Here is a 23,785-nt window from a genome sequence, read left to right on the forward strand (position 1 = left end):
AGCCGGGCCCTGAGAAAACGTGCTGCCCACACCTGGCCGCCCCGGTCTCCCGCCAGTCCTTGCCTGTCCCAGCTCCCAGAGGCCCAGAGCCGGGGTCACAGGCACTAGGTGACTTCCTGACCCTTAGCACCCAGGGGGCCACAGCCCATGACCAGTGCGCCGGTGCTTGGAAAAAGGTCATGCTCCCTCAGGCCTAGAGCAGCTCAGCCAGGCTAGCCTAGCTGGGTGGGGTCCCCAGGGAGCCTCCAACAGCAGAGGCCCAGGGGAAGGTGGGGGCCTAGGGCAGGGGATTCTGGGCCTCAGGGAAGTGGGGGCCGAGGGAGCTGCAGTCCCCACAGAGATGCCTGGAGGGTGGGGGTACCAGCTAGGGCCCAGGTCTGAAATGGGGTGCAGGGTGGGTCTTGGAGGGTCCTGGCGAGGAAGTGGGGAAGACTGGACCGGTGGGAGGTGGGGTACAGCTGGGGAGCAGGATGGCGGAGGAGGCCCGGGCGCTGTGCCCAGCCCTGGGGTTCTGGATGGAACAGAGGTGGTTAGATGGCATTTCAGGGCCGCCTCAACTGGCTGGGACCGGGCTGGAGGGGTGGGGGTGGAGGCCGGGCGGGGGTGGGGGGAGGTGGAGAAGGCGGCACACCGTACGGGCCTCCCCTGCGTCTTGCAGGGGCGCCCGAGGAAACACCTGGCTTGTGGGGAGGCTTCCTGGAGCTAGTGTCACCAAGAGAGCCCCGGCAGCGCAGGGCCACTCGCGGCCCCCACCGACGACACCCAGCGACCGCGAAGAGACAGACGGTACCGGCCCCGCCCCGATTTCCATGACAACCCCGCGGAAACAAACACGGAGGCGCGACCCCCTCCGCACGCAGGAAGTGGAACGCGCCCTCCCGGGCCAGAACCCGGCAGTGGGAGGGCACTGCGTCCCTGGCAGGGCTGGGCCGATCCTCCCTCCAGGCGACCCCGGCAGCCCTCGCCCCACCCCCCCAGGGCGGGCCTTCACACGAGAATAGGCCCCGCCCTTCCCCGGCTTTTGGGGAAGGGCGCGCCGCAGATCAAGTCTTCCCCTACGCAGTTTCCCCTGGAGCCTCCTGGAGGAGGGGCCCCGGCTGTGCTCTCAGCAGCCCCTAACCGGCCGGACGACAGGAATTTCCCATCCGACACCGGGAGCCCTCAGCGAGGGCGGGCCTGGGGGTGCTCAGGGAAGCCTGAGTTCTCCCCCAAACGACCCCCCAACCAAGGAGCCTCGTGCTGGCGGGAGGGAGGTGGGAATGTGGAGGGGTGTTGTCCCAGCCCCTCCTCCGAGCGTGCTTGCCCGAACCTCCCCTCAGCCTGGGGTGGGAACTGGGCGCCCTTGGGGCACCTGCTCCAGCGCCTCCCATCCCCAGGGCAGGCCGACCCACCCTGCACATCCTGGCTGCGCTCCAGGCGCCGGCCAGGTACGAGGAGACGCTGCCGCCCACGCTGGGCGCCTGGACTGGCCAGGAGGAGGGCGGCTTGGCACTGCAGACACCAGGAGCCGGCCCTCCACCCCAGGGACACGGTTGGCTGCTCGAGGGACAATGAGCCGGGCACCCAGGCTCAGCTGTGTCTGGGCCCGCGGGCCAGGCACGGGCCTGTGCCACGGGCTGGGGCGCTGGGAGCTGTCCCTGGGGGCAGGGCACGTGGGGAGCCGGCTGCCTATGGTGCTGGGGACACGGGCCCAGATTGAGCAGGCCCGGATGACGCTCCTGGCTCGGGGAGGGCGAGGCATCTGGGGGTGGGGTGCTGGGAGCAGGCCAGGGCAGGGCTGAGCGCTGGAGGGCAGGTCTCCGAGGGTTCTGCCCCCGCGCCCAGCGTGGAAGAGAAGGGGCGCCCTCTGGTGGGCTGCCCGGGAGCCAGCAGGTAAAGGGAAGGCAGACGAGGAGGAGAGGTCTCCTCCCAGCTACTGAGAGTTCCCGGTTGCAAAGGCAGAGCCTGGACAGCCTGGGGAGGCCAGAGGTGAGTCCATCAACACTGCAAGCCCAGACGCAGATGCTGTTCAGGCAGGAGCCCCTAGGCCTCTCCTCCAGACTGCCCACGTTCTGTTCCTGGGCTCCCACCAATGCCGGGGCCGGCCGACCACGCTCAGCCTCGCTCCCCCAAACCCTCTGTACTTCCAGGCTCCTCCTCGTCCCTGACCACCCTTCACCGGCTTCTCCCCCTGCAGAGGACCCGTCCTCTGCTCACCTGCCCCCTCTCCCTCCACATGCCATGCCCTCTGCTCTTTCCCGAGGCTGACCTCTCCCTCTGGGTCTCTGATGGATCAGAGGACCCCCTGGTTTTGGTGCCCATGTCTGGGGACCAGGACCCCACCCCCGGATGCCTCCCACCCTCCCCACGTCCAGCTAGTCTGGTCCCTCTCAGGGGCCCAGCCCACCTCAGTGTCGGCACCACAGCCTAAATCAGCGCCTCCCAGCCACGACCACCGCCGTTGGGAAGAGGACCCCCGGACGAAGGGACGCTATCCCGGCTTCACACCCATGCCACAGACACAGACACAGTGCGGGGTTGTGCGATCCTCAAACCTTTCATTGACAGCAGAACGCCCGGCAGTCGAATGTGAGCCACGTGAGGGCGGCGGGCGGGCGCTTGCGAGGCAGGGTGGGAGGCGGGCAGAGGGCTCCTGGCAGGGATGTCCCTCCACCCTTGGGACACTGTGAGGGGCGTGGCTGTGGCTGTCACGGGCAGGGGGAGCATAAATAACACTGTGGGCAGGACTCGGGCAGCAGGAGGGGGAGCGTGGGGTGGCCACCTCAGAAAGACCCACCCAGGCCACAGGGACGTTCAGGGACGTGTGGGCCGTGAGATACAGACATGGGGACACGGGGGGCCAGGAGGACACAAAAGGGGTGACGGGTGGCTGGGGACACAAAGGCAGACACACCCAGGGAGACAGGGTTGGTGGGCAGGGCTCTGGAGTCAGCTCAGGGGCTTCCTCCCCAACACGCAGGCCCTGGACTCGCAGGTGCTGAGGTGGGACTGGGCGGCGGTCACTCTCCCCTCGTAGCCAAGCAGTGGGCCCCTGGCCAGGGGCCTGCGCAGGCGGGCCAATGCCCCGCAGAAGGGCCTGCGGGCCTAGGGCTGAACCTTGCCCTCGGGGTCCTTGTCATAGATGTAGCTGCCAACAGCTCCGGTGTTCACCCCTGTGGGGAGAGGGGCAAGGGTGGTAGGGGAGGGGTGGAGGAAGGGGGACCCCGCATCCCAGACCCTCCTGGCCACACTCACCCTTGGGTCCGAAAAGTATTCCGTAGCAGGGCTTGTGGCAGTAGGGCTGGCCGTCGTGCTAGGGACGAGATGGGGGGGGGGTGAGAAGCGAGGGCCACGGAGTCCACACTCCCCACTCCCCCTGGTGGCTTCCTCCGGGTCTCCCTGAACCCTCGAGTTCTCAAAGCCTTGGCCAGGTCGGCTCACCTTGGGGGAGCTGGAGGGGAGGACAGCGCCGCCACGCCACGCCACGCCACGCAGCACTGCGCGCACGCGAGCCACGAGGCTGGCCACCAGGGGACAACGCCCACCGCCCGGCACGCCCCTCCCCCGCCTCCCGTCCCCGGCAGCTGCGCGCCCCGCCCCCAACCGTCCAGCCGGCGCCCCTCTCACCTCCGCGTGCCCGCCTGGGGTCAGCGTCTTCCCGCAGCGCTCACAGCGCAGGCACGGCCGGTGCCAGTCCTTGCCCAGAGACGTCACCTTCTCGGCTGGGGACGGGAGAGGTGGTGAGGTCGGGGGCCCCCCTGGCGGAGACCTCCCAGGCTGGGGGTGGGCGCGGCCACTCACCAAAGTAGACCCTCTTGTTGCAGCGAGGACACATGTTGGGTTCCCCGGTGAACGTGGTGACGCTGGAGGCTGGGAGGGGGAGGAGTCAGGACGGGGCACAGCGGCTCCGACGCCCCGGCCCCCCTGCCCCCGGAAACTCAGCCCAGCCCACCTTTGCTGGGCCCCTTCGGGGGGCCGCTGGCCTTCCGCTCCTCAGCTCGGGCCACGGGGACCTCGATGGGGCCAGTGACCTGCGGCTTCTCGGCAGAGGGCTTCTCGTAGATGTACGAGCCGGCACCTCCGATATTCACCCCTGTGAGGCGGCAGGCACTGTAGGGGCGTGGCCAGTGGGCTCGCCCACCACCCAGCCCTCACAGCCACCCCCCAACTTCTCAGAAAAGGGTCCTCCGCGGCCCACTGTGGGGTCAGGACCCCCACCCAGAGGGCACCCGTGGGCTGCAGATTTCCGGGAAAGGCACGGAGGATGCTGGTCCTTCAAGGACGGGAGGGGCCAGCATGGGGAAGGAGACAAGGGGGCCGGGGGAATCCGAGGGTCCACAGCGTCCCGCCAGGCCAGCCCCAAGTCTCTGCTGGGCCGAGGATCGGCACTGGCCACGTCCCCCAGCGCTGGAGTAGATCACACGCCGTGGCGCCCCACCCAGGCTCACCTTTGGGTCCGAACAACGTGGCATAGCAGGGCTTGTGGCAGAAGGGCTTCCCGTCATGCTAGGCAGAGGGCAGGGCATGAGGGCGGGGGCCGGGCCTGGGCTCCCCGGCCCCCCCCTCCCTGCCCGGGGGAGGGGCTCACCTCGGCGTGGCCCCCTGGCGTCAGCGTCTTGCTGCAGTGCTCGCACCTGAGGCAGAATCTGTGCCAGTCTTTGCCCAGGGAGCTCACCTTCTCAGCTGGGGCGGGAGAGGGGTCAGGGCCAGCGCCCTCCTGCCCTCCCACGCTCAGCCGCCTGCTGCCCCCGCTGTCCTGCCCGCTCCTGGGCAGCCTCTGCGCCGGGTCCCCTTCATCCCCACCCAGGAGCCACGTGGCACCTGCCTGCTCCCCCACCGTAACCACCTTCTGCTCCCCAGGGGCCCTGCTCTCCCTCTGGGTCTCAGGCACCCTCATCACCCTGGGTCACGGGCTGCAGCAGGGAACTTGGACGGGGTCCCAGCTCAAGCACCTGCTAATCCCCTCACCAGGACACCTGCCCCTCCCTCACACACATCCCCAAACCCTCCAATCAGGCCCTAATGGAGCTGGCAGAGCGCCCCCGCTGAAGGGTGGCCCCAAGCCTCCAGAACCCCTGCGAGAGGCCAGTCCCTGTCGCCACCATGGGACACCCGTGGGACAGGACGCCTGCCTGTCTATATTTGGCTTCCTCTCCCTAAGCTCTGAGCGCCCCCCCCCCCCCCCCCCGCCTCTGGCTGCTGCTCTGGCACTCAAGGTCTGAGACCAGCTGCTGAGGGTCACGTTGGGGCCCCTCCCTGTCCCCTGCCCCAGGCTGGGGCTGCTGGGCCACCTCCCAGTGGACGGAAGCTGAGGCTTCCCCAGGGGAGCACAGCAGGAAAAGGGCGGAGGAGAGAGCAGGAAGAAAGGCCGGAGCTGAGTTGGAATTCCTCCCAACTGGAAAGGGGCCCGGCCAGAGGCATCGGGGAGGGGAGCAGGGGGGTCAGGTGGGCTGGGCCCCTTCCACCCTGGCAGAATCTGGCCAAGCCCCAAGAAGAGGCCAAGGACCAGTGGCTCCTCTGGTCCCCCTCACAGAGGGGCCCCCACCCGGGCCAGGCCTCCCCCAGGGCCCCAGCAGAGCAGGGAGAGAGAGCCTGGCCAGGGGCACCCCGAGCCCCAGGTGGCCTGTGGGTGCTGCTGGAGGGCAGTGAGTCCCCCTGGTGGCCCAGGTTCGGAGCCCTGAGCGATGTCTCCCCACGGCCCTGGTGGAACCTGCTGGCCCCGGCCAGGGGCAGCACAAGCTTAGATCCCTCTGGCCACTCCACCAAGGAGGCTGGGACGCAGGCTGGCCAGGCCTCGCCCCAGGTCCATGCCAGGGCAGATGGGAGCTGGCTGAGCCCAAGGCGGGCTCGGATCCTCTCCCAGTTCTCCTTCTGGCCAGCGGCGGCCGAGGCAGCTGCAGCTCAGGGCTGCCAGAACCACTGGCTGGTTTGTAGGATGTGGCCACCTGGGGGCAGGGGAATGACCCTCAGACCCACTGGCCAGGTCGACGGCCACACATTACCGGCCCAAGTTGGGAAGGCAGAATCGATTGAGCCTAATGGCTCGGAAGGGAACCGGCCCTCACCCGGCTGCACGGTTGTTGGGGACACAAAGGCTCGGTGTCCCTGAGGTCACCCTGGGGTATCCTGGCCCAGGTTGCACTGTGCACACGCTTGGGGTGTAGGCTGCTGGGGTGAAGCCTTATTGGGGGTAGGCTGCTGGGGTGAAGCCTGATTGGGGGTGGGAGGGTCTGGCCCCCAGCCCTTTCCTCCACCAGGGCCTCCAGACCAGGACAGAAGCCAGCCGAGTCTGAGCCGCCTTTGTTTTCTGCTGGGAGCCGGCGGCCGCCCAAGCAGGCAGAAGCGCTTTTCCGGGCTGTCCACGGGACTGTCGGCCCGGTCCTGAGCTAGCATGACTGGGAGCAAAGTTGCGGGCAGCGGGGCTGGCAGGAGGACCCTGGCGCTGGCCCCCACCCTGAGCCTTACAGGATGAGCCCTGTCTGGGATGGGGACAGAGGGCTGGGCGGACTCCTGGGGAGGCATCCGGAAGCCCCTCGGCTTCCAGCCAGCCCAGAAGCACTCCAGGCCAAATCCGGTCCCTCCCCTCTGGGAACAGCAAACAACGTCGGCCTCCTCCGGCCTCCTCCTCGAGCTCTGGCCTGCTGGGAAGCCAAGTGGCCATCTTCACCTCGGCCTGTCCCCAGTCCAGACCCGGACCACTGCCCTTAGGATGACAACAGAAGGATCGGATCCCCCGTCTGTCCCTGTCTCTCCCTGCCCTTCTGGCCATCCTGGCTTGTGCCACCAAGTCTGTCTGTGTGGGCGTTGGTGGGAGGCTCGGTGGGCAGGGACTTCGCCGCCCTGGCAAAGTCGGATCAGCCAGGATGAGCGAGAGTGGGTGAGCCAGACAACAGGGTCAGAGCGCCAGAGTGTGGGTGAGCCAGTGCTGGGGGGGGGGGCAGGTGCCGCCAACCCAGGGGGCATCCTGGCAGAGAGGACGCCCTCCTACCCAGCTACCTCCTCCTGAATGCCACTGTTCTGACCTTGAGGAAGCAGGGGGCCTGGCCACCTGGGCTCCAGCGTCCTCTCCTGCTTGTGGGGACTCGCTTGTCACCTCACCCCCGGGAAAGTCCTGGGGGGACGTGAACCAAGGAGAGGCGCGCGCTGGGACACGCAGGAGGTAGAGGCCAAGGTCGCCCCCGCGTGGACTGAGTCCAGACAGAGCCCAGCCCTAGCCCAGCCCCGCGTGGGCAGAGGTCGGGGTGGGGGCTGGGGGTCACGGGTCGAGGCCACGCCAGCCCGGCCACGTGTCCGCGGAAGGCGGGACTGGGGTCCGTGCGAAACGGCCGAGAGGGACAGACAGGAGCGCGCGAGAAGCGCCCGGAGATTGCTGCCCCGCCCGACCCCGCCCCGCTCGGCACCGCCGGGAGAACCGCGATGCGCCCGCGAACCCAGAGCTCTCCCCCAAGCCCGGGCGTATTCTCGGGGGGACCACGCGCCCCCCCACCCGCCGGGCCTCGGGCCCCCGCCCCACCCCCATCGTCCACTTCGGGGTTCGGGCGTGGCCGCCCCCAGCTTGTCGCCGCTCCGCCCTTCAGCCGCACCCGCGTGGGCAGCGCGGCGAGCCGGGTCGGGGCCGCGCATCCTGGACCGAGAAGGGCGGCGGGGTGCTGGCCGGGCCCGGGCACTCACCGAAGTACACGGTCTTGTCGCACTTGGGGCACTTGGAGGCCATGGCCGGTGCGCTCCCGTTCAGCCCGTGTCCTCCGCCCGCGCCCGTCTCCCCGCCGCCGCCGCCGCCGCCGCCGCCGCCTCGCCCGCCCCGCCAGCCCCGCCCGACCGGCTGTCTGTGCTCCCATTGGTCTGCGTCCGGGGCGGGGCGTCGGGAGCCCGCCCTCGGGGTCCGGGCGCCGCGGGGGCGGGGGCGCACCTGCAGGGGCGGATGGGGGGCGACTGGACCCGCCGGGCGCCCCTGGGTCGCGCGCGCGAGGTGGCCTCTACCCAGGCCCGCCCTGTCCTCGCCTGTTTCCATGGCAACGTTGGGGCAGCCAGCCGGGCCGCGGGTGGGGCTGGGAGTCCGCGGCCCCCTCGACTGGGGGCGTCCTGGCCAGCGGGGGCCTCGGCCCGGAAGGGCGGCGTCGGGACAAGCAGACTGACTCCCCGACGGCGGACCGGTCCGCCCTGCCCGGTCCTGGCGCCCGAGTCCCCAAGGGAACCCTACCCCACCCTGCCGCGCGCCGCCACCCCGCTTCCCTTTGTTGCTCGGTTTCTATAGCAACGGCCTTGCGGTGGGATAGGAGCGGGATTCCGGGCGGGCGCGCCACCGGTCCAGGCCCGGTCCCGGCCCCGCCTAACACTGTCAGTGGTGCTGAAGGCCCAGCGGGTGGAGGGCAGGGCGCCTGCCACTTCCAAAAACAGCGCGAGAGAAACTGCTGGAAGGGGGTTGGGGAGGGGATGCCCGGCACCGAGGGGACCCGCGGGGCTGTGCTGCAGGCTCTGAAGTTGTCCTCCCCAAGCTCTCCCACCCGAGGGCGGTAGGGAGGGGAGGAGAGGAGGGAGAGGAGATGTTGGGGCCCCTGGAGTGCCACTTTCGCGGGTGCTGTGGCCGGCCAAATGGGCGGACCCTGCCGTCAGCTTCTACCCCTATCCCCTCCCCCGGCTCCCGCCACGGGCATCCCTCGTCTGGACCCCACTAGCTTAGGGCCCAGGGCCTCTGACCTCCAGCTTGGTGGTGCCGAAGCACTCTCCTGGAGGGCCGGGGAGCTAGGGATCTGCCAGCATTCGGGGTCTCTCCCCGGGGTCCACAGCCCTCCTGCCAACAGGGACCTACCTACCTGCCTGACCACTCCCACTCTCCCTACCTGCACCTGGAGCCATGCAGGACCCGGCCCTAACCCCGGGGTCTGGGGGACCTGGAGGACGCTGGGGCCACCTCCCAGGGGCTCTGCCTCCTCATGGGCTCTCCTCTGGACCTCCATCCCCAGCTGAGCCTCAAGTCCGGCAGATGGACAGACCCCCAAGCCCAGACGACTAGGCCCAGGCTGGGCAGCGGGCTCCAGCCCCCTCACCCCCTGCCCTGTCTTTGAGGCTCTGTGCTGGACACTGAGGTCTGCCCCCCACTGCCGATTTCCTCTGCCTGGTGGCGTCCGGCGCCTCTCCTGGCCCCTGGTGCCAGCGTGTTCACAGTGGTTGGGTGAGCCAGTCTCACAGGGCAGTTTCATGGCAGCCCTCCGCGGCCCTGCTCCCAGCGGTGCCCCCACCCATTGCACCCACACCCTTCAGCCAGTGCCATTTCCGTGAGGACAACAGCCCAGAAACATGTGGCCCCCCTCAGGCCTAACTGACCAGCCTGGCCGGCCCCCTCTCCCTTCGCACTCGGGCTCTGGCCCCGAGCCAGCCAGGGCAGAGACCAGAGAGGAGGCCTCAGCGGGCCCCCCTTCTTGGACAAGGTGGCCTGCAGGTCAGTCATTCACATCCCGCTCCTGGCTCAGGCTGGGTGTCCGGTGTCTCTGAATAATTCATGGACCCACTGCCCCCCACTTGGCACCTGTTACCACCTCCTCTGTAGCTTGGGAGCCCCCGGGGACCCCCGGGCATCAGCCTCCGTGACTCCACCCCGCCCCTGAAATTTGCAGGACTGCTGTGGAGGGCGGACTGGTTGGGCACTGGTGTCGCCCAGCTTGGAGAGCGAATGGGGGTGGAGCAAAGGAATGGCGCTGGGCCCTGGCCAGATGCCCTGGAGCCAGGGAGGGGAGAGTGGGGCGGCGCAGGTGCCCTGCCACCCAGCTGCAGTGCCTGGGCTGGTGGCACCGGGGCTGTTGTGGGCCTGGCGGGAAGGGGCACAGATCGCGGGACACAGAGCAGCGGCATCTGCCTCCGAGGCCACTGAGGGCTAGGGACTGGGGCAGGTACAGGCCAGGCCAGCTCCTGGTGAGCAGGCCGTGGGGCTGGGTGAGGACAGCAAGTTCGTGGGAAGCAGGCAGGGCCTGCCCCGAGGTGGCCAGGCCAGGTGGCTAGGTGGTAAGGCAGGCCCCTCCCCTAGGGCCGCAGCGCTGGCAAATGGCACACGCAGGAGCCCAGTCTCGCTCTCCCACAGGACCCCCAGGGCTGCGCCCAGCGGTGGGCAGGCGTCCAGGCTGAGTCCCTTGTGGGGACTCTTGTCCCCCTGAGATGGCCCTGGCGCTGGGGGTTGTGGAGGAGACGGCTACAGCCCCCTGCCAGGCCCACGAGAACAGACCAAAGCTGGCAAACACTCCTGGGCACCCAAGAGCTTGCTCCCCCCGCCCACACCCGCCTCCCACCCCGCCGCTAAGCCTCGGCTCAGACCCCCCAGCAGCGGAGAGGCGGACACGCAGCCCAGGCCCTGCCCAGCACAGTGCTGGGGTGGGGGCGGGGGACCCCCGGCTCCTGGCTCTCCGCAGGGCCTGCCTGTCCTTGGGACGGAGATCTCGACCAGCCTAGGGGGAGGGCCAGGTTGGGGGAAGGGAAATCAGTACCGGGCCTGGGGAGAACCCTCCCTTCCCGTCCCCACCCCACCCCATCCTCAGGCCCCAGGACTGGAAAAGGCCCCGGAGGAAGCTAGTGTCTTTCTCAAGGTCACCAGCCTGGCCTCCCAGCTGTGCGCCGCACCCCCCCACCCCCCACCGCACCTCGGCTGACACTGCAACGGAAGCCCTGGGGCAGCAGGGGCAGCAAGGGGTGGTGCCAGGACTGCAGATTAGAATTGGCTGTGGGGGGGGCGGGGGGCGGGGGGCGGGTGCCACAGCCACTCCTCTGACACCCTGGCCCGCCACCCTGCGGGGCCCTGCAGCTGGGTCCTGGGAGGCCAGGACGCCCCTTATCTGTCTCCAGCGAGGGAGCAGGGTGGTTTCTATTTCAGTTCCCCAGCTGAGATGCCCACGCGTCACAGTGGGGCTGGAGGCACAGGAGGCAGAGCTCACGGAGGGGAGCCCCTCGGCTGGCGGAGGTTAGCGTGGCTCCCAGACCCCTCCCCACCGCGGCCTGGCCACACCTGTCCCCTGGGCCCGGAGCGGCTGTGCGGGGGCCAGCCGAGGCAGGATGTCTGAGAGCGGACTTGCTGAAATCTGAGCGAGCTCTCCCTGTGGAAACTCCACACCTGCTAGGGGTGGCCCTGCAGTTCCTGGCAAAAACCCGCAGACAGCTGGGGCAGGGCTCTGCCAGGAGCAGGCTGGCCGGCCGGCTGACCCAGCTAGGCTGGCTGCCCCGACGGAAGCCAGGCACCTGCCAGTCTGGGTCCCAGGCCAGGTCCAGACCACCCCCTGCCTTGAACAGACACAGGGGGTCTCCGCTCCCCCACCCCTGCCCCCGCCACCGAGTGAGCGCCAGCGAGCCCTGGCTGGACCTCTCCCTGCTCCCAGGGCCAGGTGGTGGGCATCGGGCCAGGGCCTCCGGGAGGCAGGTATGCGGGCCAGGCCTGCCACGCGCTGCTCGCCAGTGCCTCTCCCTGAGCGTCCTCCCCCATGGCGAGCGCCGGCTCTGCCCTGAGGGTGAGGTGGGCCCAAGACAGGGAGAGGACTGGGGACAAAAGACACGGAAAGGGCTAGTTGGATTTTTTGTTTTTATGAGTTTTTTTTCTTTGTTTTTTTTTAATATGAAAATTACTTGAAAAGACAAGGGGCCAACCCCACCAGGCAGCTCGGCTGGCCACTGGCCACGCCGATCCTAACATTCCAGGTGTAAGTTACAGAGCTTAAATTCATCTACAAAAAAAGTAATAAAAATAAAATTTAAAATGGCACCTTCAACAGAACACAAGGAAACTCCCGGCCGGCCCGCAGACCCGCGTCGCAGGGCGAGCGCTGGGGCGGCCCCTCAGCTCCGCTCCGGCCAAAAAGTAAACACAAGCTAAAAAGGTGACTCCTCGGCGGCCCTGGAGTAAGTTAGGCGGCGCTTCCCCCCCACCCCCGCTGGGGGCCGAGGAGCAGTCTCTCTGCAGGGGGGGCGGGGGGGGGCGGGGGGGGGCACTACCGAAACCGGGCGGCGGGGCGGCGGGCGGGTGGCGGGCGGGCGCGGTCTGCGGCTGGAGGGCCTTGCGGGCAGGCGGGCGGCGCCTAGTCCTCGATGACGATGGGCTCGTCGTTGACGGGCGCTGGCGGGGCCGGCCGCAGCGGCAGGGTCTGGCTGGGGCGCAGGGCGATGGGCTTGTAGGGCCTGCGGGCCGCGCGCTTGGTCTCGGAGGACGAGAGCAGCTTGCGGATCTTCCTGTGATCGAGACACCGAGTGACGCAGACGAGTGACACGGACACGGTGGCCCCTGCCCCCTGCCCGCCGCTGGTCCTGGAGGCCCCACCTGGTCTCCTCGGTGGCCATGTAGAACACGTCATCGGGGGCGTCGATCCAGTTCATCCGCCGCCGCTTGACGGGGGGCAGGGAGCCCCCCCGGATCAGCCGCACCTTGGTGGGGTACGCCTTCCCGTTGAGCAGCAGGTTCCGGCTTGGTCCCTGCGGTGGGGAGGCGCCAGGGGTCAGCCCGGGGCCTCCACGTGGGCACCCAGAAAGCCCGAGGTGGCGGTCCCAGCGGGGAGCATGGAGGCTTGGCCACCCCGGGCAGGGAGGGGGCCCTCCGAGGGCCATGGAGACCCGCCGCCTGCCCCTCCTCTGGTCCCACTGGGCCTCCCAGATGCTCCCATGCAGCGCCTGCAGGCCTGGGGGGCCTCCCCCAAAGGCCCGCGGGAGCTGTGGGAACACACGTGTGTACGAGTGTGGAGGACGGGGACCCTCCCTCTCACCATGTGCCTGGTCTGTCCGTGATTCGCCAAACCTGACAAGAGGGAGGAGAACAGGCTGTGAGGTCCAAGGCAAGGCACGTCCTGCACTCAACACGCTCGCTGAGGACCCGCAGCCGAGAAGCAGGAGACCTGGGGCCAGGTCCCCCCAGAGCCACAGCCCACACCCAGGCGGCGCTCTGGGTGGGGGCCCGGAGTCTCGGATCTGAGCTCGCTCCCTTGACTGGGCCGCGACAACCGGGGCCTGGTCTACGGTGGGTATAAATACAGTGGCGCCGGGCAGCCCCTCTGCAAGGCGGCCACTCCCCGGGCAGCACCACTCAGACCCCAGGAGGCCGGGCTACCCCGGGCTTCCTCCCGAGGGGCCCCCAGCCCCCATCGCAAACCCTGGGGCCAGCCACCCACGGAGGAGCTGACAGAAGCTCCTCGAGTGGCCAGGAGGCCAGGCTCTGGCCAGGGTTCCAGTGCTTCCACCCCATGGCCGGGGGTCTGCAGCCACAAGCAGCTGCCCCTCTGAAGGGGAAAGACGCCGTCCCAGGTCTCAGTCCACATTCCCAACGGGCGCCCGAGACCTGTGGCTCCCAGACACACGTGGGGCGAGTCTGTGGGCGGCCGTGGGAGCACGTGCCCATGAGGGCTGGTCTCCACCACTTGCGTCCTGCCAGGGGCCTCCCAGGACCAGCTCCTCCCAAAAGGGCCCCTTGGCCACGGTTCGTCTCTTGACGAGCAGAGAAGAGCTGTCCAGCCCTCCCCTTTGCAAACCGCCTCCTAACTTGGAGTACCCCAACCCCGGCAGGGCAGAGGGAGGGGCCGTGGCACCCGGCCTGCAGCCCTCGAGGCCCTGTGCTACTTACCCAGGTAGGTGCCTACCAGAAGGATGGGTGGCGGAGGAAAGAAAGCACACGGTCAGCGTTACAGGGGAGCGCGTGCATGCGGCAGGCCCAGAGGGTGGATGCAGCCGCAGGCGCGTCCGTGGGCCTGTTAGCCCATTAAGGCCCCACCAGTGCCAGAGGCCGGGCCTCGCCCAGAGCCAGCTCCCGCCACCCGCTGCTGCCCCCGCTGCCCCACAGCACCCTAGGAGGCCAGCTGTGGCCTCCTCCCAGGGCTCATGTGCAGCCCCCGATATCCCCACCCGGGATCTGCACGCTGGGGCTGAAGTAGATAGGTATGGAAGCACATCGATCTCGGAAAACCCGACAGAAGCAAAAAGATTTCATCCCTCCCACTAACTAACGGCTTTTTCACAGGTCGGACCACAAAGCCCAAAGCTGCCTGCTGATGAGCACGCGGCCCCTCACCCCCTTCTGTGGGTGTAATCAGACCATCCCCAGGGCACCTGTCGCAGGGGCAGATGAGCAGCCAGCCCCGCTGCTGGGACCAGGGGCTGCGACAGCCTCCCCGCCCGAAGGCTATGGGGGGGAGGAGGGAGATCAGCAGGCTAGCGCCCCGCCCTCAGAGCCCCACCGCAGGGTCGTGGGTGAGGCAGCCAGGGCGGGGGGGGGGGGGGGGGGGGGCGGGGCCTGGTGCAGGCGAGAGCCTGTGTCCAGATGGGGTGAGATGGCAGGACCCGGCACCAGTACCCCCGGCTGACCCTCAGGGTGTGCCTGCTGGGGCTCTCAGACACAGCGGAGAGAGGGAGCGTACAGGGGACAGGGCTGGGCCAGTGGCCGCTGGCCGCTGCTACCTCCCGGGTCCCCACGTCCGGCCCACCTCCCACAGATCCCAGGACAGCCAAGCCTCGGCCAGACCCCTGGGGCCAGTAGCCCTCCAGTCCTGAGCTTGGGGAGGGCTCTGGACGTGTCCATGCTTGCTGCCCCATGGAGCTGGGGTACCCACACCCGACCTGACCTTGCCGTCACGAGAGGCTGGCAGGAGGGGCTCCGAGTGCACTTGCCACGTTCTTCCCTTCAGCTGCTTCCCTGTTCACCTCCCCCCCCCCCCCACACACGGGTCCGGCCGCAGGCAAATCCCCGGGGGGCCCTGGGACACCCAGGTCTGACACATCCCACACTGCCACAGTGGCTACACCCTCCTAGAGCAGCCCCAGCCCACGAACACCCCACCGCCAGCTGAGGGGGCAGAAGCCGGGCCCTGGGCAGGTGAGAGGAGCCACATTCCAGAGGCGCCGACGGCAGGAGGGTCCCACAGAGGGCTGCCCTAGCGCACACCCCACGAGCATCCCATCCCGCTCAGGAGAGGGCACTACTGCTGCCTCAGCTCTGGGACCCTCAGCCCTGGGCGCGCCTCCATGCGGGGCCCTGACCTGAGCGTCCACCCGGGCCTCGCCGACCCCCACCCAGCCATGCCGGCCACACCACAGCTCTGTCCCACCTGCCCCCCGAGGAGACCAGGGTCCCAAAGCCCCCCACTGGGGCAGGGGCGCAGGCAGGGTTGCAAGCACAGCGCAGGCGGCCACGCAAGCTGAGGCTGGCGGCATGCGGACAGTCGCAGCACGACAGCAGACAGTACAGGCGGGCGGCGGGGGCACCAGGGCCGCCGGAGCGAGGACAGTCCACTGACCGGCGCTGGGCCCGGAAGGAGGGGTGGCCCGCGAGCCGGAGGCCCCGGGGCAGGAGGCAGCGTTGGGCGAGCTGGGGGCCCGAGGGGCAGCGCTCCGGTCTTTGCCGAGCGACAGGTGAATCGGGAGGAGCCGGGGCAGCAGGGTGCGGCCCAGCCCGCGTGGACTGCCCTTGGACGTGCCCTGAGCCGTCCGCCGCGCACGCGTGAGCACAGCACACACAGGCACGCGCGGAGGGCCGGGCCTTACCCCTACTGGGCATCAAGAGGCGCTTCTTCACGTTGCCTGGCAGCGCCCGGCGGCAGGAGAGAGGAGAGAACACACGGTCAGCGGGTGCGGGCGCGGCGGGGGCCAGGGTCGGGTGCCCCGGGGCCACAGGCCGTGCTGGCCAAGCCCAAGGCCCCGCCGGACTCACCGTCCACCCCGTTGTGCTGCTCGTAGCTCCTCTTGCCCAGGATGGTAGGGGAGCCGTTGTTGATGACGGGGGCCGACTTGGCCGGGGTCAGGCCGCCGAGCACGCCGGACACGCTCTTCACGGGGTCGGGCTTCGGGGGGCGGGGGTGGGTCTCTGCAGAGGCAACGCGGGCAGGTGGGCGCACTGCGGGCTCTCGGCAGCAGCCCTGCCGCCCGACTGTGGGCCGCCAGAGCCCAGGCCCATGGCGACCAGGGCCCGGGAGGGCACCGCAGGCCAGCACCCCCGGGCATCCTGCGAGCGGGGACAGCTGCTGGGGCCGGGCTCCTTGGCTCCTCAGCCCTGGCCAAAGGGCCGCAACACCGGGGACCACCGGCAGCTTACAGGCTCCAGATACCCATAAACAAGCAGGTCCACTCAGCGGCCACCGGAGCTGACGGCACAGGGCTGGCCACTAGACAGACGATGAGTTTTAACGGCCCAGCTGGCTGGCCGAGGACGAGCCCACGAGCGCCGGCCTGGAAGGCACGGGCTCACACCTGCCAAGGTCCCACAGCCCTGGGGGGCTCGCAGGGAACAGAGACCACCTCCTCCCATGGGTCGGGTCGGGGTGAGGCCAGCCCCGGGACCGAGACTCCACAGCAAGTGCTGCCGGGAGCTCCCGGCTCTGGAATGTCCCTCACGAAGGGGAAGCCCCGCCCTCGTCCAAGCCCAGCCAAGGCCAGCCGAGCCCAGCCGAGCCCAGCCGAGCCAAGGGCCCAGGAACAAGCCGGGCGGGGCGGGGCGGCAAAGCCAGCCGAAGGGCTCAGGGTCCCCAGGCCACGAGGCCCCTCCCTGCAAGGCTGCTGCCTAGGTGTGCACGTCTCCCACCCAGCCGTGACCCTGCCCTGGGGCGTGGGGCGCGGAGAAGCCCCCGCGGGAGATCCAGGCTCAGAGGCATCACAAGAGCCAGTGCCCCCGACCCAGATCCCTGGGGACTGCAGGGGCGAGGGGAGCAGGGTGGGGAGAGGCTGGGACCCCCTGGGGGGGCCAGGGCTGCGCTGGAGGAGAGCAGGCTCACCAAGGTGCCGCAGGACGGCCTCCAGGGGCTTCCGCGCGGCCTGCTTCAGCACCAGCGGGCTCTGAGAGGCTCCGGGCAGCCGTGCCGTGCCTGTGGGGTGCGAGGCCCGGGTAAGAGCTCCCGCGGGGGCTGCACACCCCGTCCCCACCAGCCCCGCCAGCGCCCCTCCCGCAGGAACACTCACACTCAGCCTTGATGGCCGCACTGTTGATGGGCATGTAGGGGTGCCGGGCGGCATGCCACGGGCGCAGGATCTCACGGCACAGGCGCCGGGCGATCCGCGTGAGCTTGGTGGTGTGCAGGTAGAAGGCCTGTCTCGTCTTCATGGCAAACTTGGGGCTCCCGCTGCTCCGGGCTGGGATGCCGTGGGGGCTCTGCGGAAGGGGGCGAGCCGCCCCAACACAGCGCCATGACCGCGGGCCGGACCGCGGGGCGTGCGCTGGGGCAGGGTGGGGGGGACCGACTTACCATGTTACTGCGGTTGGGTCCTGGCCTCTCTCCATCTAACCGGGTTGGCATTTTCAAGCCACCATATTTCTTCCAATATGTCCAACAAGATGCGCAGAGGCGACACTGCATGTTAGGGGGACCCCAAGAATACCACTGGTAAGACTGGGTGGCTACGGACAACAAAGTTGGAAATAGACGGATTCTTAAGCAGAACCAGTGACGGCAGAGAGCATTACACAGCTGTCGCCCGCCCGCGCCCACCACCCACCCTGTGGGCCCGGGCACCCGGTACTCCCCGAGAGGGCTTCCCCGGCAGGGCGTGGCCACCGCCCCCAGGCTGGGCCCCAGGGCAGTGCAGGGGCGCCCAGGGCTGTGGGCTAGGGGCACCCAGATGCCGGGCGGGGCACTTACTGTAACAGCTCTCGCAGGCCCGGCCGGCCCCAGGGCTCTGGCCTGGCGCCCCGGCACCGTTCACCACGCCTGCCTTCACGTTATTGACACTGATCTGGTTCGGGTTTGGCTTGTTACTTAGGTAAGGAAAGGAGAGAGGGAAGACGTCACGGGACCACCAAGCCCTGGGCGCGCGGCTCTGGGGCCCGGCAGCCCCAGTCCAGACCTGCCTGGCCACAGGGCAGACGCTGACCCCTGCCTGAGGGTGTGTGATCTTTCTCCCCTCGAGTTCTAGAAGCAGCTCCCACCTTGTCGACACCCCAGCTCCATCTGCCTGCGCTTAGCTCAGCTCAGAGTTGAACCCCAGGCCGGGTGGGGTCCCGTCCTGATGCCCTGTGCTGTCCCCACCTCTGCCCCCGGGCCACCACGGGCTTCGATGACAGGCCCCCGACTCTCTCTAGGACTCAGCCAGGACGGCACCACGGGGCCACGTGGGACGCGGGACGGTGCCGTGAGGGGCGTACTTACTAGTTGGGGATATAAACTTGCTTTAACTTGCTCTCCGCTTCCGCTGCTTTCAAGCGTTTCTTCAAACACAGAACAAAGGGTCAGGGCGGCCAGCAGGTGGGTCTGGAGAGGGGATCCCCCAGTCCCCACGCTGCCCCCTCACCCTAAAGTTCCCACAGGACCCCTCGGCCCCCGCCCAGGCCGGGCCCTCACCTGCTGCACGTATCTGTCGGTGGTCTTCCACATGTAGTAGTACTCGATGATGCTGGTGAGCGACTTCCAGGGGAGCTGGGGGGAGAGGGGCACGTCAGGGGGCGGGCGGGGGCATGGCGGGGCCGCTAACCCCACCCAGGAGGGGGCAAGCCTCCCCCCAGCCCGCGTCAGGGCCCCTCTCAGGCCTTGCCCTCTCTCTCTCCCTCTCAGGCACACTCCATTCAACGCAAGAGCTTCCTCCCCGGTTTCGGCACCTCTGCCCTGCTCGGTCGGCGGTGGGTGCCCCCTCCCGTCGCGCAAGGCGCTGGACGCCCAGACACCAGCCCCACCCACGACCGTGGGCTGCAACGCTTCCCCTGTACGTCCTCGCGGTCACTCTGCTCCCGGGTCCCAGCTCCCCCGCTGTGCGGGCGCCACCTCTGGGCTTCACAGGCTGCCTGTGAGTCCAGTGTGGCCGTCAGAGTCTTGCCGCTGCCATCCCGCCCCCTGCGTTTCCACGCCACCTCCGGGCCAGTCTCAGGCGAGTCCCGCGGCGCGGATTCTCCCACGACGTCCTCCCGGGCGTGTCGACAATTCAGACTCTGTGCGCACCTGGGCCCGGGACGTGCGGGAGGCGTGGCGAGCTGAGTGCTTTATGTCCCGCCCGCCTCCTCGCTGCGCTTGTTTCCGTGTGAGGAGGCCTTGCTGCCCTGCTTAGGTGTTCAGTACGTTCCGTGCATCTGCCTCGCACAGGGGGCCGGCTGTCTGGGCTCGGCCTGTGTCCACGGCACCAGGGGCTGCGCGGGTCCCTCTGATGGCCTCTGGGGACCGACATGCTTCTCCACCCTCAGTAGTGCCGCCTGCCTTCTGACGTGGGTGCTGTGGCATCAGCCTCGTCCGTTACTGCAGAGGTGCTGCTCAGAGTCAGATGTTGGCGAGGCCGCTGCATCCCGGCCCCTCCTAGGCGCTCGCGGTCAGGCCGGCCCGGCCGCCCCTGCCGCCCTCTCTGCACAGGCGCGCTCTTCTGAGTGACCACCGGTTGGCCACCTTTCAGATGAGTTCAAGTGTATTTCAGGGGCTGTAAGGGCAGGAGGGGCCCCTGAGGGCACAGGCCCTGCCGTTGCTAGAATCCCCACGGGCTCACTGGTGGACACTTGCAAGGGACACAAAGCAAGGACGTACACGGAGACGCTCGGCCACTTAAGAACAACCAACACAGCCAAACGAACCAAGTCAAACAAGGCCCGGCGAGGACCCCAGCAACACCAGCGTGGACCTCGCCTTGGTGGCTCAGCCCAGGCCCCAGCAGGCGGCCTTGGGCGTTTCCTCCGGAGCCACTAACAGACAAGGGGACGGAAAAACGGCGGCCCGGCGGGCACAGCAGGGACCTGAACCTGCGCCCCGGTACTCACGAAGTCTTGCTGAATGTCAGTGAAATCCTTCCCGTACTTCTCCAGGGCCTCCTCGAACAGGCTGGCCTCCGAGGCCGACCACTCTTCCATCTCGTCCCTGCAGAGGACGGGCCCGCCCTGCGGCACCAGGGCCGAGATGGCCTTGGCGACGTCGTACACACTCCTGTGCAGCGTGTCCATGGCGTGGAACTGCAGCAGGAGAGGCGGGGTCGCCTGGGCCCCAGAGCTGGGGCGACCCCACCCCGCCCGGCCCCAGGCAGGAGGCACACCCGGGCCGTGTGGGAGGCCACAGGACCCAGGGGCTGGCCCTCCCTGCCACCTGGGAGGGGATACGGACAGTCTCGGGGGGGCGGCCGGGGGCCTCTGGGGAGAGCACAGGAACAGGCCAAGCTGCTCGGAGCAGAAGAGGGGAGCAGGTGTGCTCCCAGGCCCACTTCGGCAGGGGCGGGACTCCAGGAGGCGGGGGGCTCAGCCGGCAGACAGTGGGTGACTGACCCCAGGGCCAAAGTGCCCTGGGCAGGAGGGGCCGGCCTAGGGCACGAGCCGTCCTCTGGGAGATGCCGCTGCCTCTGAGGTGGCAAGTGTGGAAAGAGAAGGGCGGGCTGAGGACGTGCGGCCCGCAGACCAGCAAGGGCCCAGTACGGCCTGACCACGTGCCGGCCGGCAGCCTCTCACCAGCATGAGACAGGGTCACCACACAGGGGCAGTGAGAGCCCTGCGCTGTGCCCCCCAGGGAGGGCTGTGCCCCCCAGGGAGGGCTGTGCCGCCCGGGCAGCGGCTGCTGATCTGAGCAGACGCACAGGGCCGCGGCTGCCCGGTGGCCTTCTCACTTACCAGGGTGATGTCCCGAGAGGCGGCCGCGGCGCTCATGTGCAGGCTGGGCTGTCGGACAGAGCTGCTGCAGTCCAGGGCGCGTGCAAAGGTGCCCACGGAGCTGGGGAGGAGGAGAGACGCTGACCACTGGAGCGGACAAGCAGGAGGAGCGGCCGGACCAAGCCAGACACGCAGAGGCGTCCAGACTCGGCTGTCTCGGGAAGGAACACTGTGGTCTGGAGCGCGGGGACGTCGTTTCTGAGACCTCGCAGACCTCTTCTTACAAAAGAGAGCCTTCAGGTCCTGAGGCTCAGGACCCCATTCCTACACTGTTTCCGACGGCACCCGGCCCAGGCGCCTTCTGGGCGTGTGGCCCCCGTGTGCTCGCAGGAGCTCCCCTCCTGCTGTCCCAGCCCAGGGACCCCTGGGGGGCCGGCCTGGGCAGAAGCTGCTCCTCGGAGGGCTGCCCCTTTGTGCCCAGGAGGCCCTGCGCCTCCAGGCCACATGTGCCCAGTCCTGGAGCCGGACGAGCAAGCCCTACCGTCCGGGGAAAGAGCCCCCATCTGCGGCCGGCTTACGTGGCCTCGGCTGGCGGGCGGCCCCTGAGGTCCACAGGTCGGGCTGCCTCCTGGACCCAGGGACCCAGCAGCCCCCCAGAGCCGGCTCCACCTTTAGGGAAGGGCCAGGCCCCACCCTGCAGGCCTCCCTAGGAGCCACGAGGGGGTCTCAACAGAGCAGGGCCCCGGACCCTCTAACCTCCCAGGCCCTTCACTGGGGGACGCCCTGTAGGACAGGCACCCAACGCCCACCGCAGGGGCGGGGCAGTGGCTCAGGCCCCGTGCCGGCTTGCGCCCGGGGGTCAGGCAGGACGTGGCCGCCCCAGCCCAGCACTCACCGGGCCACCACCAGGAACTGGTCGATCTGCTTGTCCACCAGCGGGTTGTGAACCTCCCACACCTTGGTCTCCAGCTTGGCCTGGTCTCGGCCGTCCTCCTCGCCTAGGAGGACGAAACACTGCGCGGTGAGAACACCGAGGCCGTGAGAAGACCCCCGCAGCTCCGCTTGGAGCCCAGGGTTGGACGAGGTACCAGGCCGCTGAGGCGGGGAGCGGGCTGGGAGGGCGAGTGAGCCCAGGGACGAGGCGACGGCGCGCGTGCGCACACACACGCGAGCAGGCACGTGCACGCACGGGGCGGTCGGGCCCAGAGCTCCAGGGCGCGCTCAACACACGATGGCCTTCACCTCTGGAAACAGTGGGCGCCTGGGGCTGGCAGCCCGTGGCCCCCGTGGAGGAGCTTGAAGAGGTGCCGTCGGGAGGGCCCAGGGAGCACAGCCAGCTGGACAGAGGGGTGCAGCGGCTCGGACCTGACCAATCAACTCTTTCCTCTGAGGCTCTGCGGGGTGGGGTGCGGCTGCGCCCAGCCCCCAGCGGCAGCCCTGCCACAACGAGGACACTGATGTCAACTCAGTGCGGACCCACGCCTGCCACCCAAGGGCGCCCTCGGCGTCAAAAGCCTCCGTCTTGGGGCCTCTTCCCTCTGCAGGCGGGAGCCCCACTCCTCACCCTGTATGCGGTGGGCATGGGGCTCAGGGCCCAGCCAGGAGGGTTTCTCTCCTGGGCAGCTGCCCATGCCAAGCGCCACCTGCCACGTGCTCCAGGCTGCAAGGGGCAGACGAGGCCAGCACGAGGGTCCAGAGAACGCCCGCCCCGAGGTCACAACCCCGCTCAGCTCAGGCGCTCCGCCTGCACGTCTGCAGACCCTCTCAGCCTCTGTCGCTCTCTGTGGCGACCAACTTCCAGACCCAGGGCAGGACCCCTGACGGCACTCAGCAAGCCCGCGGGAGCCCTGTGCGAGCGCGGTCATGCAGGGCCGGGCACGGCTGGAAGTCACCAAGGAAATACGTGCTCCCTCGCCCTGGGGAAGGTCAGGCCCTGCTAGGCCCCAGGGGACGGCGCCGGGCCAGAGGCTCACAGGAGAGAAGCCCTGCACTGCAGACCGACCCGGGGGTGGGAACGAAGAGATCTGAGGGGTCGGGGTCCTGGGGGCTGCATCTGTAGGACGAACACAGGTGGGATTTTCCCGGTGTCGTGGGTAGGCTCCTTCCTGGTGGTGACTCGGCACGGAGAGCCCTCCCCAGGGACAGTGGGTACCAAGGAAGGCAGGGCCCCCACTCCTGGATCCAAGGTCTGCAGGCCGCGACCAGCCCCCAGCGACTGCTGGGCAACTGAGCCCAGAGCCACGGGCACAGCTAGCTGTGGCCCCAGCTGGCGCCCACGCCCGCTGGTGCACCTGCAGACGCCTCACGCGCCCAAGGCAGGGGCACAGCTTCACCCGCTGGGAAGGGTCCAGGCTCCAGGAGGAGAACAGGGAACTGAGGCCTAGGCCGACCCCACCTCGCCCCAGCAGCCCAGGGGTCGGGAGGAGGAAGGGCTGTAGGGATGCCGCCCCTGGCCCTGGGGCTGCAGGCAGGGCTTCCCCGGGGCACCCTGAGACCAGAGACGCGTCCTCCCGCCAAGCACCCAGGGCTGGCCAGAAAGCAAGGTCCTCGGACGTTCCAGCCACTCAGTGTTCTCCTGTGGCCGCCGCTGTTTCCCACTGGATGTGGCCCTTTATCCTCAGCCAGGCTGGCTGGGATGGTGTAGACCAGGAGGCCCCACGGGGCCACTGGAGGATGCCCATCCCTGGAGCGGGGCCCGGGTGCCAGGCGCACCCCCCCAGCAGGAGGACGGGCTGCACCAGGAGACCAGCTGGGCCAGCGCATCTGACCCTGCGCAAGTGCGGGGGCCCCCACAAGTGACGCGAGTGGCCCCAGGGCAGGACCACAGGGCAGAGCGCCAGGGCTGGTGGGACGGGCAGCCTCACCCCACCTGGGACGGAGCCGGACACCCACGAACAAAGGGAACCGCCCCCACCAGGTGCTTCCCGTTAGCCCTCCTTCTCACATCCGACCGGCGGCAGGAACCCCCATAAGACAGAGACAGAGACCAAGACCAACCAACGGGGGAGGCAAATGTGTGTGTGTGTGTGTGTGTGTGTGTGTAAGATGCACACGCGTGGGAGGTGTGGCGCGCGTGTGCGCTCGTGCGCGTGTGCAGCAGGAAACACGCACACAGGCCGAGAGCGGATGTTTAGGTCAAGCGGACCAGCTTCTGGGGATCAGGGGTTGCGCCCCCGAAAGGAGCAGCAGCCACGGAAAGAGGGGACGTCTGGCATTTCCACAGCACAGGGGAAACCGAGGCACAGACCACAGGGGAGCCGAGCCCAACCCGCAGCCCCACAGGTGCTGGGGACGCTCGCCAGGAGGACACCGCGCTCCTGAGGGACA

General features: G+C 68.9%; 3 protein-coding genes across 13 annotated transcripts in view; 1 reads left to right on the plus strand and 2 right to left on the minus strand.

Annotated features, from left to right (window-relative positions):
* Positions 1-2,517: 2,517 nt before the first annotated feature.
* Positions 2,518-7,785, minus strand: CRIP2 (cysteine rich protein 2). Of its 2 annotated transcripts, XM_033850447.2 has the most exons (8): positions 7,651-7,785; positions 4,568-4,662; positions 4,428-4,485; positions 3,932-4,072; positions 3,781-3,849; positions 3,607-3,701; positions 3,235-3,292; positions 2,518-3,152 (listed from the first exon to the last, which is right to left on the minus strand). In XM_033850447.2, the coding sequence occupies exons 1-8, from the start codon at positions 7,691-7,693 to the stop codon at positions 3,085-3,087; spliced, it is 627 nt and encodes a 208-aa protein (XP_033706338.1). In that variant the 5' UTR covers positions 7,694-7,785; the 3' UTR covers positions 2,518-3,084. The 2 variants fall into 2 exon arrangements, with proteins under 2 accessions (XP_033706338.1, XP_073656058.1); XM_073799957.1 differs by lacking the exon at positions 7,651-7,785 and having other exon boundaries at positions 4,568-5,119.
* Positions 6,682-9,313, plus strand: LOC141277913 (uncharacterized). Its single transcript, XM_073799956.1, has 2 exons — positions 6,682-8,316; positions 9,293-9,313. The coding sequence occupies exons 1-2, from the start codon at positions 7,396-7,398 to the stop codon at positions 9,296-9,298; spliced, it is 927 nt and encodes a 308-aa protein (XP_073656057.1). The 5' UTR covers positions 6,682-7,395; the 3' UTR covers positions 9,299-9,313.
* A 2,209-nt stretch (positions 9,314-11,522) lies between these two features.
* Positions 11,523-23,785, minus strand: part of MTA1 (metastasis associated 1) — a 38,768-nt gene continuing 26,505 nt past the window's right edge. For 6 of the 10 annotated variants that reach the window (XM_073799947.1, XM_073799943.1, XM_073799950.1 and 3 more), the window contains 14 exons: positions 21,354-21,456; positions 20,480-20,579; positions 19,646-19,834; positions 18,255-18,329; positions 18,063-18,121; positions 17,556-17,671; positions 17,163-17,314; positions 16,879-17,068; positions 16,695-16,784; positions 15,638-15,790; positions 15,472-15,507; positions 12,708-12,739; positions 12,269-12,420; positions 11,523-12,180 (listed from right to left, as the gene is read on the minus strand). In XM_073799947.1, coding sequence (XP_073656048.1) covers positions 12,030-12,180; positions 12,269-12,420; positions 12,708-12,739; positions 15,472-15,507; positions 15,638-15,790; positions 16,695-16,784; positions 16,879-17,068; positions 17,163-17,314; positions 17,556-17,671; positions 18,063-18,121; positions 18,255-18,329; positions 19,646-19,834; positions 20,480-20,579; positions 21,354-21,456 — 1,598 coding nt within the window. In that variant the 3' untranslated portion in view covers positions 11,523-12,029. Of the gene's footprint in view, positions 12,181-12,268; positions 12,421-12,707; positions 12,740-15,471; positions 15,508-15,637; positions 15,791-16,694; positions 16,785-16,878; positions 17,069-17,162; positions 17,315-17,555; positions 17,672-18,062; positions 18,122-18,254; positions 18,330-19,645; positions 19,835-20,479; positions 20,580-21,353; positions 21,457-23,785 lie in introns of those variants that run through there. The other 4 variants (XM_073799944.1, XM_073799946.1, XM_073799948.1 and 1 more) reach the window with 2 other exon arrangements.

This window comes from Tursiops truncatus, chromosome 2 (genome assembly GCF_011762595.2).
Source record: "Tursiops truncatus isolate mTurTru1 chromosome 2, mTurTru1.mat.Y, whole genome shotgun sequence".
Classification (NCBI taxonomy): domain Eukaryota; kingdom Metazoa; phylum Chordata; class Mammalia; order Artiodactyla; family Delphinidae; genus Tursiops; species Tursiops truncatus.